The sequence below is a fragment of the Marmota flaviventris genome, chromosome 11 (assembly GCF_047511675.1).
Source record: "Marmota flaviventris isolate mMarFla1 chromosome 11, mMarFla1.hap1, whole genome shotgun sequence".
Taxonomy (NCBI): domain Eukaryota; kingdom Metazoa; phylum Chordata; class Mammalia; order Rodentia; family Sciuridae; genus Marmota; species Marmota flaviventris.
In genome coordinates this window covers 66763764-66781182 of record NC_092508.1, presented here as the reverse complement: position 1 = coordinate 66781182, position 17419 = coordinate 66763764, and the positions used below count along the sequence as shown (strand labels likewise).

At 33.8% G+C, this 17419-nt stretch overlaps 1 protein-coding gene and 1 long non-coding RNA gene across 8 annotated transcripts in view; one reads left to right on the top strand and one right to left on the bottom strand.

Annotated features, from left to right (window-relative positions):
- Positions 1-17419, bottom strand: part of Cobll1 (cordon-bleu WH2 repeat protein like 1) — a 148844-nt gene that overhangs the window by 17654 nt on the left and 113771 nt on the right. For 4 of the 7 annotated variants that reach the window (XR_011709114.1, XM_071619117.1, XM_071619118.1 and 1 more), the window contains 3 exons: positions 4655-4808; positions 4142-4216; positions 2831-2950 (listed from right to left, as the gene is read on the bottom strand). Coding sequence is in view for 6 of the 7 variants with exons in the window: in XM_071619117.1 (XP_071475218.1) it covers positions 2831-2950; positions 4142-4216; positions 4655-4808 (349 nt within the window). In the remaining variant the exon portion in view is untranslated. The remainder of the gene's footprint in view (positions 1-2830; positions 2951-4141; positions 4217-4654; positions 4809-17419) is intronic. The other 3 variants (XM_071619120.1, XM_071619122.1, XM_071619123.1) reach the window with 2 other exon arrangements.
- LOC139707650 (uncharacterized) overlaps positions 1-17419 on the top strand; it is a 168777-nt gene that overhangs the window by 80469 nt on the left and 70889 nt on the right. The gene's annotated exons all lie outside the window — the stretch shown is intronic.

Here is a 17419-nt window from a genome sequence, read left to right as displayed (position 1 = left end):
TATGTTACGGCATTGGATTATAGTGATCAGCACATTCACAAAATTTAATAAAAATTTTAAGATATTTGAAGCTTATACTTAAAAATATAATTTTATCTCTTAATGTGGAGATAGAAAAGTATGTTCATTGTGCTTCTTAAGAAACAGGCATTGAGCCTAGAGATACAGTTTAGTTAAAAGCTTGCCTAGCATGCTTGAGGCCCTGGGTTCCATCCCCAGCCTCAGGCAGTATTGCATGACTGTAGTCCCAGCACCTCAGGAGGCTGAGGCAGGAGGACTGTGTGAGTCTAGGACTTCAAGGTCAGTCTGGGTGACATAGCAAGACCCTGTATCAAAAAGAAACAAATATGGGGTACTTTAAATTAACAATAAAAAATGCCCCCATTAATAGAGTACTAAGAAGTATTTAAAAATTTAAGTGAATTTTTATATGTACATATTTTGGCAAATGTTGCTTTATCATGACATGTGCAATAGCCATTATGATGCCTTGTGCAATATTATATGTCTATAATATCATATCATAGTAAGAGTGTATTTATATAAGTTGAAAACTGTGTACTGAGAAAAATAAAAGCCCATGATGGTTCAGATGTAGAAGTGTTTTATACATGATTTTTCAGTATGTATTCAGCTCTTTTGAAAATTATATTAACTGATGTGCTGTTTAGCAAATTACCCATCATTATCCCTGTATTTCTCATGCTGTCACAAGTATTTCAGATACATAACTTTTTTTTTTCCCCAAGTATGAGGTCCTCACTGAGAAACTGGTCTCAATTAAGGTATAAGGCATGAGTAAGATGTTTCAAAAATTTTTTCGAATTTTTCTGGGATGATTTGATGGTTGTAAACATCATACCAGCTTGCTTAAATATATATTTTTATCCACTTGAAAAGCATTCCTATTATTAAAAGTCTTAGAAAAGGCAATAATTATTTTTTACCCGTGCATGATAATTATTCATAATGGCATGATTCATTATGTCATGTGCCTACACATTATGCACATAATTTAATCAATCTCATTCCCTACTACCTGCCCTTTCCCTCCACTCCTCCCTCTCCTTGATTGGCTTCTCTAATGATCTGCCTTCCATTACTATTATTTTAATTAGTACACTATAATTATATATAAAGGCAGGATTTATTGTGGTATGTTCATTCGTGGACATAGCAAACTTTGATTGATTTCATCCACTAATACTTTCCATGCCCTCAGCTCCTCCCTCCCTTTCCATCCCCTTCTTCTACTCCCTTTCATTTCCATGAGATCCCTTTTCCCTTCTAACTTCCATATGTGAGAGAAAACATACAACCCTTGTCAGAATATCTGAGTCTGACCTATTTCACTTAGAATGATATTAAGAATTTCTAATCACCCAAGAGAATTTTCAGTCTGTTTGATTAGCACAGGTAAGCTCACACTTTGAAAAAAAAAATCAAGTTTATTTAGTATGTGCCAAATTCTAGCACTAAAATAAAAAAAGAAATGGGGAAGGGGCTGTGAACAATGAATAAGTTTCACAAGTGTTCTATCAGAACTATTTTATTTCAGGTTTAAAAGTTCTAAAGGCAGCGTATTCACTTTCAAAGAACATGGTGTTCTAAATCTTAAAGTACTGTTAAGAATTCTCAAGAATAAATATGAAAAGAAATTATTTAAATTGTTTAAAAATCATTTGAAAGTATAATGATTGAAGTTTCTTTTATTTTAGATAATTTGAATATTTTAACTTATTTTTTTCAGTCCCTTTAAAAATAGCAAATACTGACTGAAAAGAATATTTTTTAATTATTTAAGATTAAAAAACAATTAACATATGGAAAAGAAATGTAGCTACTTAAACTTCCAAAAGACATTTTTGTAAGTCTGTAGCATTTTACTTGTGAAGTTATTAAAGTTTAAAATTTAACTAGGACTTTTAAGATATCTAATATATTTTTTGGGGATCATAAAAATGGCAAAGTAGCCTGTTAAATACTATTCCTTTGCAAAAATATAATTGTGTTAAATTAATCCTATTCAAATACAATCCCTTTTTTCTGTTATTCGTTCATTCAAATATGCTATGTCACAGCACTGTTGATGCTACTAGAATTGTTTTTCTTTCATCCTTGGAAAATAATTTCCATTCAGTAAAATTCACATGATTCTTTGGATTTTGATGGACTGATATAGTTGTGTAAATACAATTACCACCACAATTAAGACACAGAAAATTCTATTAGTCACCTAAACTTCTTCACACTTCCTAATCTCTGGCAACCATTATCCCTATAGTTTTACCTTTGCAAAAGTGTCACATGAATAAGAATGTAACATCTAGGCATTTATATCTGGGCTTCCTGACTTAACATAATGTTTTAGATTCAGCCACATTGTGAGGATTCACTGTTGTTCCTTTTTTATGGTTAAGTAGAAGTACTGTATTCTAAGACATGGATGAACTACAATTTGCCCATTCTTCAGAATGGGGACATTTGAATTCCTTCTCATTTTTGGCAATTCTGAATCTAAACTATATTATATATAGTGAATTTATTGAAAATAGTAAGGTTTAAAAGTTCCCTCAAAAAAAGCAGGAACTCAAATAGAAGGTAAAACTCTACAGAATTCCTAAGTTTATTAATCTTACATTGCATCATATTCATTTATATAGTTTACTATTGTAAACTCTAACCATGGATAAAATTTCAAGTGAAAAGAAATTCCAATTTCTTTATGAAACATTCTTACAGAAAGGCTTCACAAGTAATCAAGTCTATAATGGATGATGTCTTAATCTGCATAAAACAAAGCCACAATCAGGAAAGGCCTGACACCTACATGTCAATGATGCTATGGCTGCCTCAGGCGTTCCAGGGCCCTCAGAGAGAGAGGCTTCATCTGTCAGTTTGGGAACCGTGCTCTGTTCATGACTGAGGAGCCCAGGGCCCAGGTAGGCTTCTGCCAAAGAAGCAGATTCTGTAGAAATGGCACTTAGACAACAAAGTTAAGGCAAGCAGAGACCAGAAAGCATTTTCGAAGAAATCAGATTTCTGAGCTCACAATTATCCATGCATTAAACAAGAGGATGAAAAGAGAACAAAGGGAGAGAAACAGATACCGAGCAGAGTTTGAATAGCATGCACATCTTTTTCCAGTACTTCAAAATCTTCTAATTTCACTATACATATGCTAATGTTATTCATTACATTTCCTTTGTAGAATAAGATGGTATCACTGATATTATTCTGAAAAAAAATCATTATTAGTTATATAATATTTTAAATCACAAACACAGGAGTAAAGAATTCTTATATATATTAATTTCCAAATTCCTATATCATAAAGATTAAAGATTCAGATTAAAATTTAGGTGCTCCTGGACTAATTTGTGAAAACAAACTCTAAAAATTAGGTAGTCATAATAAGTATTTGTTGTACTTACCAAATTATCCCCATGCTAAGGTACTAGCATATAATATTGTATTTCTGTATCACATTTCCAATCTATTGTATTCACTTATGTCTAACAAACGCTAAAGGTGAGAAATTTTATTGTACATCTTTTTATAAGGGCCACTAAGTAGCTATTATTGAAAATATTGGAAATGGTATTAGATTGAATCATTCTATTTTTACTGGAATTTTACTTATTTGAGGAGAACTGTTAATGCAAGTTATATAATAGAAATTATTTTCAGGGTAACAAATTTTTACCATGACAGTAGGATACCTGGTCATTGAATTCATACCTAGAAGCATTGCTTAAAGAAACTATGCTTATATTTTAATGTAAATTTTTTTCCCTAAACATACCAAACGTTTCTAACTATCATGTGTCAGTACTCTTGGGAAGGAGGTTAACAAATGTCGACCTGACATTCAATAAGGAAAAACAAGAGACCAAACAGGGAAAGTCCTCCAGGTATAATTCTAGAACTGAAATGTTGATCTTGTGCCAGTTTCAGACTCTAATCTCTACTCCTGGGGGGAGTAAGGGAAGGAGAATTCATTTCACAAAGAAATAAATTTGGGAAATGAGGTCAAAGAATCTGATCTCTTTCATATAGAGCATTCTAATTAAATCCATTCCTCAATTGTCATGGAAATTCTTTTTCAGTACTGACACAGAATGGAGTCAAGGTGTCATACCTGGGCTGGATGGCCCCTCAGGGGAGCTTGTTTCCAAAGCACTGTCTGGAGGAATCCCATCTACTAACTGCAGGGCTGAAAGGAACAACACAACTTATAAACAAGCCTCATACATAAAACACCTTTACAGCTTCACTGTAGCTTTTTTTTTTTTATACAATCCAGAAAGAATTGAGCTCTGACCTTGCTAAAAGTCATTTTACTACCCAACTGTGAAATGACAAAATTCCACTTAGATTCATTCCTCTTACTATATAAGTCAATCCTGGAGTGGCAATGTTTTCTAAATAAGTTTACAAATTACAATCTGCTCATTTTAGGATAATGAAGCCATATAATTTTGTCATTTTATTTTGTGTTGCAGATTCATAGAAAGCAGTCAAGTGAGAATAATCAGGGACTATTTATAAATCCTAAATGTCATTATTTAATAAAAAGACAAACATATCATTTCTGTTTGTATTAAGCAGAACATAATACAAATGATAGTGTTAATGGGAAAAGTAACATTACCAGTCACTTGGCCATTTCCATCACTGGAACTCTGGGCTGCTTTGGAGGGTGGGGAAGGTGCTTTTCGCTTTGTTCTCCTCAAAGATGAAGTCCCGATGGAGGAGCTACTGAGCTGCAGTGAGTCTGTTCTCACCATGCCTGCTTCACAGGGACTCTGTAAAAAACAAAACCACCAAACACAATCTTATATTTAGAAATTAACTGCAAACCTTATGAAGACACAGATCTTTATAACAAATCCATCATCTACCAAAATGAAGCACAATAGTAATTTATTCAAAAAATAGTTATGGAACAAAAGAAAATCTGTGAAGTAAGGTAAAATGTAAGGAAAAATAAAATATGGCCCTCCTCAACTAACTTAGACTAGGACAGGGGACAAATATGAAAATAAATTGAAATGTAGAAGGCTTTTGAGAAATACAGTTAAAAACTAACTTTTACAGAAGAATCAGAGAAATTATTGAATGTAAAGTAAGGGTTAAAAAGGGGAAAAGTACTGGTACACTAATAGCTGGCTTGGTTAATCTATCTCTTATTAGCACCAGTGTATCAGTGGAAAATGTTTCAAGAATTTATATTTACCCAAGATAAGGTCCTTGAGGTCACAGACTACAAATGGCTACTGCTCACCTTCCTGGAAGGTGAATGTCTGCAGACCCTAGGACTATCCTGCCTCCTCAGGCAGATTGATGCCTCCTGGCCTACTGACACGCCATCTTTGCTCTTTCACTTATAACAAAACTTAGAGTTGTTCATAGTTTATTTCTGCAATTTCTCTTTTCCCATTTGAGTTTCCCAATTAAACTTTTACCAACCCTTGACCCATTAACACTTTTCCTATCAAAATCACCAATGACCTTGACCACAAATAAATCAGTGGTCATTTCTCAGAACTCTTTTTTTTTTTTGGACCTGTTAGCAGCAATAAACACACATGACCTTCCTTCTGTAGTGCTTTTTCTTACCCAGAACACCACATTCCTCACTCTCAACAGATCCATACTCTGGCTGCTCTGCTTTCTTGGTTTATTACTTTTCATCTTCTGACCAACATTGGTGTCACCAGAACTCTGGCCATATTCTTGTTAATATCTATACTTAGACTCTCTCTTGATGATTTGTTACCTTTAAGTTTTATATACATGTTGATGGTTGTAAACTCATGTCTACTCCATCCAATGACCTGTTTTGGTCTCCACATCAAGGCCACTTCAACTTAGCACGTCTAAAACTGAAATCTTGGCAGTCATTCCTTCTCTTCCTTCTACCCCAATTTCTATACTTCTCATGGTCTTTATCTCAGCAAAAAGCAAGTCATCCTTCTGTTTGCTGTCATCTCCTCTCTCATCATCCATAACAAGTCTATCCTGTTGGCTCCTCACTTAAAAGGCACCCAGCATCAGCTTGACTTCTACCAGAGTCTGAATCATTGACAACACTCTAACAGGGCTCTATTTCTACGCTGCATGCCTACTGTCTTTTCTCAACATAGCAGAAAAAAAGGATCCTGTTAAAGTGTGTAAGTCATTTTAGGATGTTTTGTTCAAAACCTTCTAGTATTTTCCTAATTGGCACAGAAAATCTAAGTCCTTTTAATTGATGACCTGGTTCCTAGATGTCTCTGACCATCTGTAAGGACAGAACAGCTCACTCCAGTCACACTGGCCTTTTTGCTGCCTCTCATGTGTGCCTGGAGTGTTCCTGGGGTGGCTACCCTGGCTGTTCCTGTACCTAGAATGTTCTTCCTTCTGATAGCTTAATGTCTTCCTCCCTCATTTCCTTCTGGTTATTTCTCACATGTCACCTTCCAATGCCTTCCTCCCTGACTCCAAAAGTTTCTATCCCATTTCCAAGCTTTATTTTTTACTATCAGCCTTTAACAGCTTTTGGCTTATTTACTGGTTTATTATCTGCTTCCACTGGAATTGGCTGTAAGAGCAGGAACTTGTTTTCCTATTTTGCTCATTGCTGTAATTCTAGAACAATTGTTTGGCACACAGAAGTTTCTCAATAAATATTTAAGTGAGTGGAAAATGAATTCTATATTCTCTTCTTCATGGGTAAGAAGTCTTGATAAACTTGGACTAGATGTTTGTGTACATTTGGGTCATTCCAATCTTACAGGACCATGTAAGTACATCCAAGCAAAATAATCCAATACATAAGAAGTTTTCTGTCTTTGTGCTTTGCTACACATCCAGAAAAAATTGACAAATTTGCTATTTCATAACTTTCTAATACTTCTGCCAGAGGGGGAAAAAAAAACCTTCCCCAAAAGAAAAAAAAAAGATTTAAAAGCCATCATCACTGCCAACTGTGTGAGATACTGAAGACAGCGATGGATCACTACAGGGATAGAAACACAAGCCCACATGGCAGATGCTATACTATACAAACCCCTCATTCATCATTCCTCTTAAGGAAGGAGAGACAAGGTGGCTGGTGATCTCACCATCCCACAAAATATTAAACTTCTACCATATTAGTTGGTATATAGTTACAGCTAGCCCTTGCCATCATATTGTGCTGTTCCTTCTTCAGAACTCAGACCTCCAATAATCTAGCAAGAAAAGAAAATCTGCCACTCAAATTCAGATTTTGATTCTGAGTCACTAAAGTCAATTCTGATTAACTATAGTGATCATTCCCCCCACCCCAGGAGGTCATGGGATGGATCCCCAACAGACCTCCTAAATAATTCAAGAGAAGGATCCTCAGTAATAAACAGCTGATAAAGAAACATAGTGAGGAATTAGCAGTAAATATTGATTTGAGTAGATTATAATGCCTCTGTGGTCTGAAACTTTTACTTGATCTCTTATAATATTAGCAAATTCAGAGAAACTCAAGGAGATGGTTAAATGCTAAAAGAACATTTAAAAATATTTGTCTAAAAATCAAAAGTTGTTATTTCTTGAGAAACTGACTTCAGTATAGCCTTATTCAAGCATCACTCTCACTGCAGACCTGGTTTATTAGTAATAATGCGGTAAGAGCACAACCAAGTAATGACATCTTTGATTTTCCTCCTTAATTTCATGTTTCTCACGTTTTGACTGATTGCTTTCATGAGGTATATAATAAAAATACTTCCATCTTAGGCCATATTCTCAATCACTGTCACTTATAGATCTCACCTATTACATGCTAAAAGCAGTCATGATATGAACTTCACAGACAATAGTGTGTAAGAGCTAAAGACTTTCATAATACAGTAAAGCAGACAGCATAGAAATTTTAAAAAGAGAGGAATTTTTATACTCACAAATTCATGTGAACCTATCCATAACTCAAAGACAGAATACCCACATATTCATATATTTATCAGTCTGGAGATCCTAAAATAAGCTAACATTTTTGTACAGAATATGTATGTTTCTCTTAATAAGGAATTTAAAACTTGTCAAAATAAATAAATAGCATTTATGAAGACAACTGAGGGAATGCAAAGCCCTGGATACCCTGGGAAGCATATATAGTAAAATCATTCTACAAAACACTGGTATAAATGGATGTACATTTCTAGAGTTGCAGTTTGAACCACAGACTCTCAGAACAAGGACATTAGGAGAGACATCATTCTTACTAATTGATACGAGGTAGAACTTGTGCCTGTCATAACTAGATTCCATCCTATGATTAATAGTGAAAACTTGCTAAATAAAGAGACAAAATATAAATGTAACAATTGGTATAAGAAGATCCAAAAGCAGGAGTTCTGAATTAATAAGAATTGTAAGTTTAGATAATCAATACAAGATTAATAATAGAAATGTAAATTTTGAGATGTGATACTAGTAATAGAATTTAAGAAATAGCTTTATATTTTCAGTCGTCCTATAGGATACAGAAGAGGTTAGTTGTTTTTATAAAAAGAGACTCTCAGAAAAGAGCTTCAGTCAGTTAAGATAACAGCCAAAAAAAGTTACTAAAAGTCAAATTTGAAGTTTTTTGGGGTTGACTAAAATATCACTACTAAGACGACCTGGAGAAGTACTTGGTCTTTGAGGAAAAGATGTTCTGTATCTACTAAACATATCCTTCTCTTGGGTGAAAATCTGCTGGAAAAGATGGAGTATTTACATTAGAACACTTAAGTATTTCTTGGTTAGACTGCAGCCAAGAAGGCTGGTGTGTACTCAGATATGTATACTGTATATATATCCTAATACAAAAGATTGGAAAGGCTCCAAACACACACACACACACACACACACACACACACATATTTTAACAGTGGTTGTAACAGGAATACTTACAGCTAGAAAGTAAACTTCCTAAATTACCACAGTTATTTAAGTAATACACAAGTTTCCATTTAGAATTTATTCTCCTGTGTCCTTCAGGATGTGCTCCCAATAGTCTCCAAGTAACCCTACTTTTGCACTGATCAGAATTCAATCACCTGGTGTGCTGAATGTGAATCTGTTTAAACCAGAGGGAGGTTCATAGAAGTTTTTCATGTTGGAAGATAGCCCACCATAATGATGATCCTGGGGTCAACACTAGGGGCAGAACCAGGAAACTTGCCATTTACTGTCTCTGTGACCTTCAATCTCCTCATCTATAAAAAGTAACCATATCTATGTTAAAAGGTGCTGTGATCCTTAAATGATCCACAGCATATATAAAATGGTGCCTAGTACACAGTACATGTTCCATATATATCAGCTGTTATTACATGACATCTGTTTTAAAGCATGTGAATGTATTCCGTAAACAAAATAAAAACATGATAGTTATTAAGGTTAAAGTGAAATGTATGGATATAAAAAAAAGGAGGTACTTAAGACTGTCTTTCTCTTTGGTGACAGTGGCAGTGGAAGTCCTACTGGAAACAATCTCAGTTATGATCAACCTTAAAACCCAACAGTGTTCAATGTTCAGGAACCTGTGCTTAGTCCGCTGAGTAAGCCAAATTCACTGTTCTAAAATTCGCCACCTTTAATCACTTCAAGTTATTTCATCATACCATGAAGGACTTTAATAAAAGTTAAATATTTAACACAAGTTTGTTAAATGCTGGTGATGAGTATGTGAATATGCATTAGAGTATATAAATTTGAACAATCTAACAGGCGAAGTTTACATGAAGAATTAAATAAAGAATTGCTTATAAATGTTTACCTTTTACAACCAGCATACATTTCCTTTGGTCAAATTATATATATATATATATTTTTATATATATAATTTGACCAAAGGAAATGTATGCTGGTTGTAAAAGGTAAACATTATAAGGTAAACATTATAAACATTATTATTTTATATATAAAATATATATATATATATATATATATATATATATATATATATTATTTTAACAGTGGTTGAGATTAATTATTTTAAGTCTAAAGGGTTTACAATATGAGAAAACGGGTTTCTATTTACCAGGAGAAACTGCTATGGTTAATCATTAGAGATATTCAATTATTTACTTTAGTTAAAGCTACTGATAAGTCTGTCTGCCATTAGTGACCACTGTACCTGTAATAGAAACACACATCACCAAACTTTGTGCTCTGTGAAAAGGGAAACACTACAAGGAAAAACAGAATCCTCTAGCAAAAAGGGCAACGTCAGGTTGAAAACCAGGCCAGATAGTTAGTGTCCCATAATTCTCATCCAAATCAAAATTCACTGGTTCAAATGAAACTAAATAAAAGCTGAAAACAGAACTAAATAGTGTTCAAAAGACTGATGACTAGCTGAGGACTAGCTTTGCACTAGTTACTAGGTCACTTATTAATCATTAGGTGAATCATAAGATGTGGGTCACTGGAATCAATGCATTCTAGATAAGAGTTAAAGAACACAAAAAGAAAAAAATTGAATTAAGGGATATAAACAGTAGCCTAATTTTAATAATGTTATTTAATATATCTATTAGGAGTTTTTTTATTATCTGTTTACAATATTATTTTCACATGTGGGGAGGAGCGGAGTAAATAGAGAGAACCTAAGAAATCCTGTAAAATTATAATTATATATATATATATATATTTTTTTTTTTTTAAGGGACAGATCAACATTATTCTTCTCCAGCTTATATATTCCTAGTAAATACTATGAGATAGTATGAAATATTTTAGCAAGTTAATAAACTTGAATATCTTAGCAACTTCAGTAACTTGAACACATCTTCAGGAAACTAAGTCTTTGACCACTTTTTAGTGATACCCATGTGCTCCTTCAGGAGTCCAGGGAGAAAGATGTCCATTATTCAATGTCTTAAGTTGCTTCTGTAGTTTGGGTTTCATAAATCCTCACAGAGTTGAAGTAGGCGTCACCATCCCATTACCACTGATCAAAACTTCCCATAACAAAGCCCTTTCGTCCAATTTTAAAAGACAATAAAAGGATTAAAATAATTTTACAATACTAGAGCTGGAAGACACTTTGATGAACATAGTTACAAAACCTTATTCTACAGAGGAGAAAACCAAGCCACAGAGAAGTTCAATGAAGATGATGATGATGGGAAAAAAAAAAATGACAAGGACAAAAAAAAAAAAATCATAGGCCCAAGAATAGAATGTAACCATTCTCCAAACCACGTCAATTCCTGTTCTGCCACAATATACTTCTTTTTCCAGCCCTTTTCTATGCAAAGAAGAAAAAAAATTACAAATTTTACAACTTGGTTTTTATGACCTGAAAACGTTTTTACACTTCTCTTGAGGCAACATGCATTTCATTTCATACGCCCTACAATTTTCTGAGATAGCATACAACCAATTCTTGTTATCGAGAATCCTTTGCTTATAAGATTTTGTTAAAGCCTAAAGATGAGGGCCTCTCTCAATAGTATATCTTGTGGGGAAAAGACAGGATGAACCAGAAGAGCGCAGAGCCCATGATCAAGCTTAAAGATAGGGAATGGTGGTAACTCTAGTCCTCTGTTATCATCTTAGCAGATATGAAACACCTACAGGTAAACAAACTGGGGCCAATTCAGTTGATTCCAAAAAATGCACCAAAGATGTATAGCTGGCTTCATTCCAGACAGTGTCCCACCTCTATAAGCTTATCATCATCATTCTAGGAAAGACGCCCGCTTCTCTCTGCCCTGGCTTCTGTTAACACAAACCAATTACCACTGAAAGGTGAATCTCTCCACGAGGTACAAAATACACCATGGCAGACAGGCTAAGCAAACTTTGAACCACAAAGACTGGTCCAGAAAGCCTCCTAACACTGATGATTTTCAATATGGTTTTATGAATATCTTGTGCAATTTTAGAGAGAGACAACTGTTTTGCATATTAATAGATAAGGAAGAGAAATCCACATTAATCCCAGAACCCGTTGTTCTTTGAATAATATTTTTATTTAAAATTTAACTTTATAATGAGCATAGTTTTTTTTTTTTTTTTACTTTTCGGTCAGAACTAAAATGGGCAGAAAACTAAAAAGTAGTGATACAGAGGGTTATTGTGGAGATTAACTGGGTAATATTCTTTAAACTTGATATGGAATATTAATAGTCAATATATAAGCATTCACCATAGCTTTTGTTACTGTGACCCTTGAAATGAACCTTATGAAAACCACATTGACAAAATATGCTTTATATCTGGGAAAGATTAAATATACTGTGCCAGTGCATTTCTCTACTGAAACGAGTCATATTTTTGGAAGTACAGACAGCTGTATTCCATGTATCAAACTACAAACGCCATGGTAACCACTGTTCCTAAGCAGTTGTAGAATGATGTGTGTGGTCCACTTTCTATATGATAAGAAGAGAGTGGAGGGGAAAATAAAATGTTACCCGATGATCTGGATTAAAAAAAAATGGTATATTTCTTAAAGATTACAAATACAAACTTTACATATAGAAGAGTACAGCCTTAATTACTCTGCTGAAAAGAAGTAGGATTAAAATCAATTAAGTAAAATGAAAACAAATATATACCTACTCATACAAGCAGATACATCATATGCTTGTAAGCCATTGATATAAAAGTGAGTAAAATATGAAGACAGCACATATTTTAAAAAATTAAGTCACTTATTAAAAATGAATACTCTAGGTATTAAATTTCACTTGCATAATACTAGATGGCAAAAAGTCTCAATTGCTCAATTTTTTGAGTGTTTGTGGCAGAATGCAAAAGGAGACAAAATGAAATATCCACTAGAGATTGTTCCGACTGTGTTTTCAGCCACAACTCAATATCCCAAGAAAATGGCATACCATGTTAGTGGTCAGTGGAAAAGCTGGTGGCTGTTGTATACACATAGCTCTAAGCAGCAAAGACACACCAAATATGTCAAATGAAAAATTCTCCAAAAGGTTCTATGAATTCTGAATCAAGATTATCCACAAATTCAACTCTTTTACCTCTTCTTCTAATGTAATAAATCTAGTTTCTGCACATATAGTGCAGAAACTAGATTTCTGAACTTAGTTCCAGAATTATAAGTCACTTTCAATTTAAGTCAAGTCACTGCATTTTTGACTTCCTGTTTCACACATGTTTGTCTTACTATATATAACTATATACATTTTCTATACTAATGCATGGGATATGGTTTGCATAAATAACAGAATGAGTCAAATATTTTATATTTTGTCACAGAAATGACATTTTGAATCATTAGAACTACAAAATGCTCCAAAAGTTCCATTAAAAACTGCCAGAAAAATTCTAATTGGAAAGTTTTTCTTTTCAAATGAACATTTTTGTAGATAGGAATATATCTACCTTTATAGGGAAAATGACATGAGGCCTGAAATAATGAGAGAAAAAGTACAGAAAAATTTAAGGACATAAAATTGACAGTGAAATATGTATTCTGTAAAATACATTCTTAAATGGGGAAAATTTTAGGTACAGAACTACTCCAAGAAAAATTTCTACTATCTTACTAATTTTAATCTTTTATGAGTCCTCTTTGGAAACTGCACAATCAGTTGTCAAAATCAGCTCAGAAAATCAACAGCCTGTAATGTGAATAATTTCAGTATAAGTTCCAAAACACAATCCAAATATCTTAATTTGCCAATATTGAGAAATGTCTTAGAGGAATTAGGCAAATTATTAAATACGGGCAGCCAAAAAAAATATAAAAGAGATGTGTTTGACAATTTTTTTTTCCAAGATACAGATGAACTAACTTATTGGTAAGCCTTGACTGTGGCAAACATAGTATTAGTGACTTTAAAAGAACACTAAAATGAACTCAAAACTCAAAATGGATAAAACTGCTAATTATAAATCACTGTCAGACATTACTGATATTTATCTCTCTTACTCTATTTTCTGTCACTTTACTCATCATACAAAGTAAGCATTTGTATTTCTAATATAACGTAAATATTTCCAATATTTTCTTTCTACTTTAGTAGTTTGGAAGAAAAAAAAAATGGAAAAGATTACAACACTGTACTTCTGTTAAACAGCGCACCCTTGTGGTTTACTTTGCATCACAATGAAAATCATAGGATATAAGTGTATCTAAAATTCTTTTCATACTTAAGAACAGATTTGTACAAATATTTTTTTCTTCCAGTTACATTTTCCCCAACATGCCTATACTTTCAAACACATAAAATAGTGACTTTTTAAAATTCAAAGTTCAGCCAGGAGTGGTGGCATCTGTAATCCCAGTAACTCAAGAGGCTGAGGCAGGAGGATTGTAAGCTCAAGACCAGCCTCAGCAAGTAATCAGTAAACTAAGTAATTGATATGCTTTGCTGAATTTTCTGAATGTCTGTATATAAGTAATATCAATCCAATGGTTAATTATATTTATATGCACATTATAATATATAATATAATGTTTTAGCTGTTCATCCTTGATTTTTAAATATAAGGTTGTCAAAATTCTGGATTTTCTATAAAAGCTTAAGAAAACATTGCTAAAAGCCATGTGGTCCAGTTACTATAAAACTAAATATAAGCAACCTATGTTATCCAAGTGTTTCAGAAAATTCACCAGATACAAAAATGAAATACTAAAATTTTGTGATATGACAAATTCTCATTGTATATAATATACTTGGATATGTGGAAGCTCTACTTATTAATGTTTGTCAGTTCTCTGTACTATATCACCAATTCTCTTGAATACCTACAGTGTTATAGGATTTTGCTGGAGAATACAATTCCTGCCCTATAGTTGGAAGAGGACAAAAGGAAAATTTAACAGAGCTTTAAATTGTTAAACGATGACAATTTAACCCTAATATTTGTCTTTAGAGGACAGGATAATTAAATCCTGTTATATCCATCAATGTAATATTATTCAATCTTTAAACAAGGGAAGCCCTTTATGTTCTAATAAGGATATCCAAAATGAATCATTAAGTACCAAAAGTGAGGAATAACATGGTGTAAGTAGCACATGACCACGGGAAAAGAACAATAGGTAGTATGAGTATTGACTTGAATGTGCATACATTATCTCTTGAAAGATACTCGAACTGTCGATATTGGTTGCCCTTGGGCAGAAGAATTTAGTTGAGGACAAAGCAGAAAAGGATGATTTTCACTGTATTCCCCTTTTTATCTTTAGCATTATGTAATATATGAATATACTACCTAAACATATACATAAAATATAAAAAGGAGACATGTTCAGAGAAAGCAAAAAGTATTCTATGCTAAAATCTGAAAAAAAAATTCTTAAGTTAAAAAAAAAAAAGGATCCACTGAATGAGTTAGTAGGAATGAATGTAAGGAAAAGGCACTGAGATGCTTAGGCAATCAAGAATTCATATGTGTGCATACATGCACTTTCGTAAGTGCAATAGGGCCATTCAATTATGAAAGGAAAGGAAGCAGGATTTCACATGAGAGACAATAAGTCAAATCTTGTGGTCAGAGTTAAAAGCATCCTGGAAATGACGAGGATTAAGAGTTTAAAAAGTTATGATCAGTCTGTAAAGAAACTTGAGACCCAGAAAATCAATCACAGCAAACTGAGGTTTCTGAACTGGGAAGTGATAATTAACAAATAGAAATGTGGCAGCTTGCTTCATTTAGAGCATCCTGAGGACAAGTTCAATGCTATTTCTCACCTTAGTCTGCCTAGATTTTCTTAGGAATGACTTCAGCAAAGGAAATGGAAGACATTATGAAGGGTGACTATGTGAGGAATTGGTTTCTAAGTAGATGTGAAAGAATAAGGAAAAAAGTCAAAGATGATCTTTAGCTTTTCAGTCTAGGAGGGAAAAAATGATTTTGGTTTTAAATATGCTGGTTTACAGGTATAATGAATCACTAAGTAACAGTGAGTTCAAGGTACAACCAGAAGAATACCAGGATTGGAGTTACAATTGGAGTTACTGATAGATTGGTTTCCTAGAACTGCTATAACAAATTACCATGACTGAGTAGCTTAGATCAACCCAAAGTTGTTCTTTCATGGTTTGGAAGGACAGAAATCCGAAAGCAAGGTGTTGGAAAGGCAATGATCCCGTGGCTTCTGCTGGCTGCTGGTGCTCCTTAGCTGCATGCAGTAACATGACACCACCTCTGCCTCATCTTCACCTTACGTGCCTTCTCTCTGGACTCATCATTGGCATACTCACCAGTGGATTTGGGTATAACTTAAAATCAAGATGCTCTCATCTCTACACCCATAAGTACATTTACAAAACACTAGTTTTAAATATGACTTCATTTATTTAGGACCTGGACATAGGGGGACACTATTAAAATCACATAGTGAAAATTATCAGCCCATGGATTTAACAAAAGAACAGATGTGCTGCCTCCTAAAAAGTAGAGTGAACATAGTGAACCATGAATTCAGGTATCTCCAATTCAGACAATGGGTGAAAGAGTGACAGCAAGGAAAATAAAAATAGAATGGGATTAAAGTATAAGAAGTTGGTTCCTAGCAGGGTACCATGGTATACACCTGTAATCCCAGGGACTCAGGCAGGAAGATTGCAAGCCCAAAGCCAGCCTCAACAACTCAGTGAGACACTGTCTCAAAATTAAAAATAAAAGGGCTTTTGATGTTGCTCAGTGATAAAGCATCATTGGTTCAATCCCTATTAAAAAAACAACAACAACAAAAACTGACTCCTCCTGGATCTGTGCAAGGTACTGAGGTACACAGTGAGATGCAGCAGAAGATAGAAAAATCAGGACCAAAGGGTGGCTATTCCATCAAATATGGCCAGGAATGTAAGGAAAAGGCACTAAGATGCCTAGGCAACCAAGAGTCATGTGTTTGCATACATGCACTTTTGTAATGAATAAATAAAAAATGTTTCTTCAGCTTCTCTAGGGAAAAACAAATAATTCTGGGTTCTGCTGAACAATACATCAAAGAACTATCCAGATGTCCGGATCAAAAGAAAAAATAATTAGAAAATTATATAAAGATGTGTAGTTTGCCAAAGGCAACATACTAAAAAAAGATTACTTAACACAGGGCACCAAGTGGTCATAGAGCAGAGGTTGAGAATCAAAGAAATAACTTTCAGTGAGGTCACTGGTAGCACAGTCCAGAATTTTAAGAGACAACCTAGACCTCCTGGGGATCCAAGTACAAAAGAAGTTCACTGGAATGGATTGAATGAGGACATCCAGAAGAAAGATTTATAAGCAGGGGCTATGATGATTTCTATATACAGAAAAAAGATGCTTTGGTAACTACTTGAGAGTATAATAATTTACACACTTAGGATGTAATTTTAGGGTAAATACAAGTATAAAAAAATCCTCAAAATGCTTTTTGCTATGAAAAAATGCAAAGCAGCTACAAGCACAAAATGAAGTCTTTGACCCTGACTTGGTT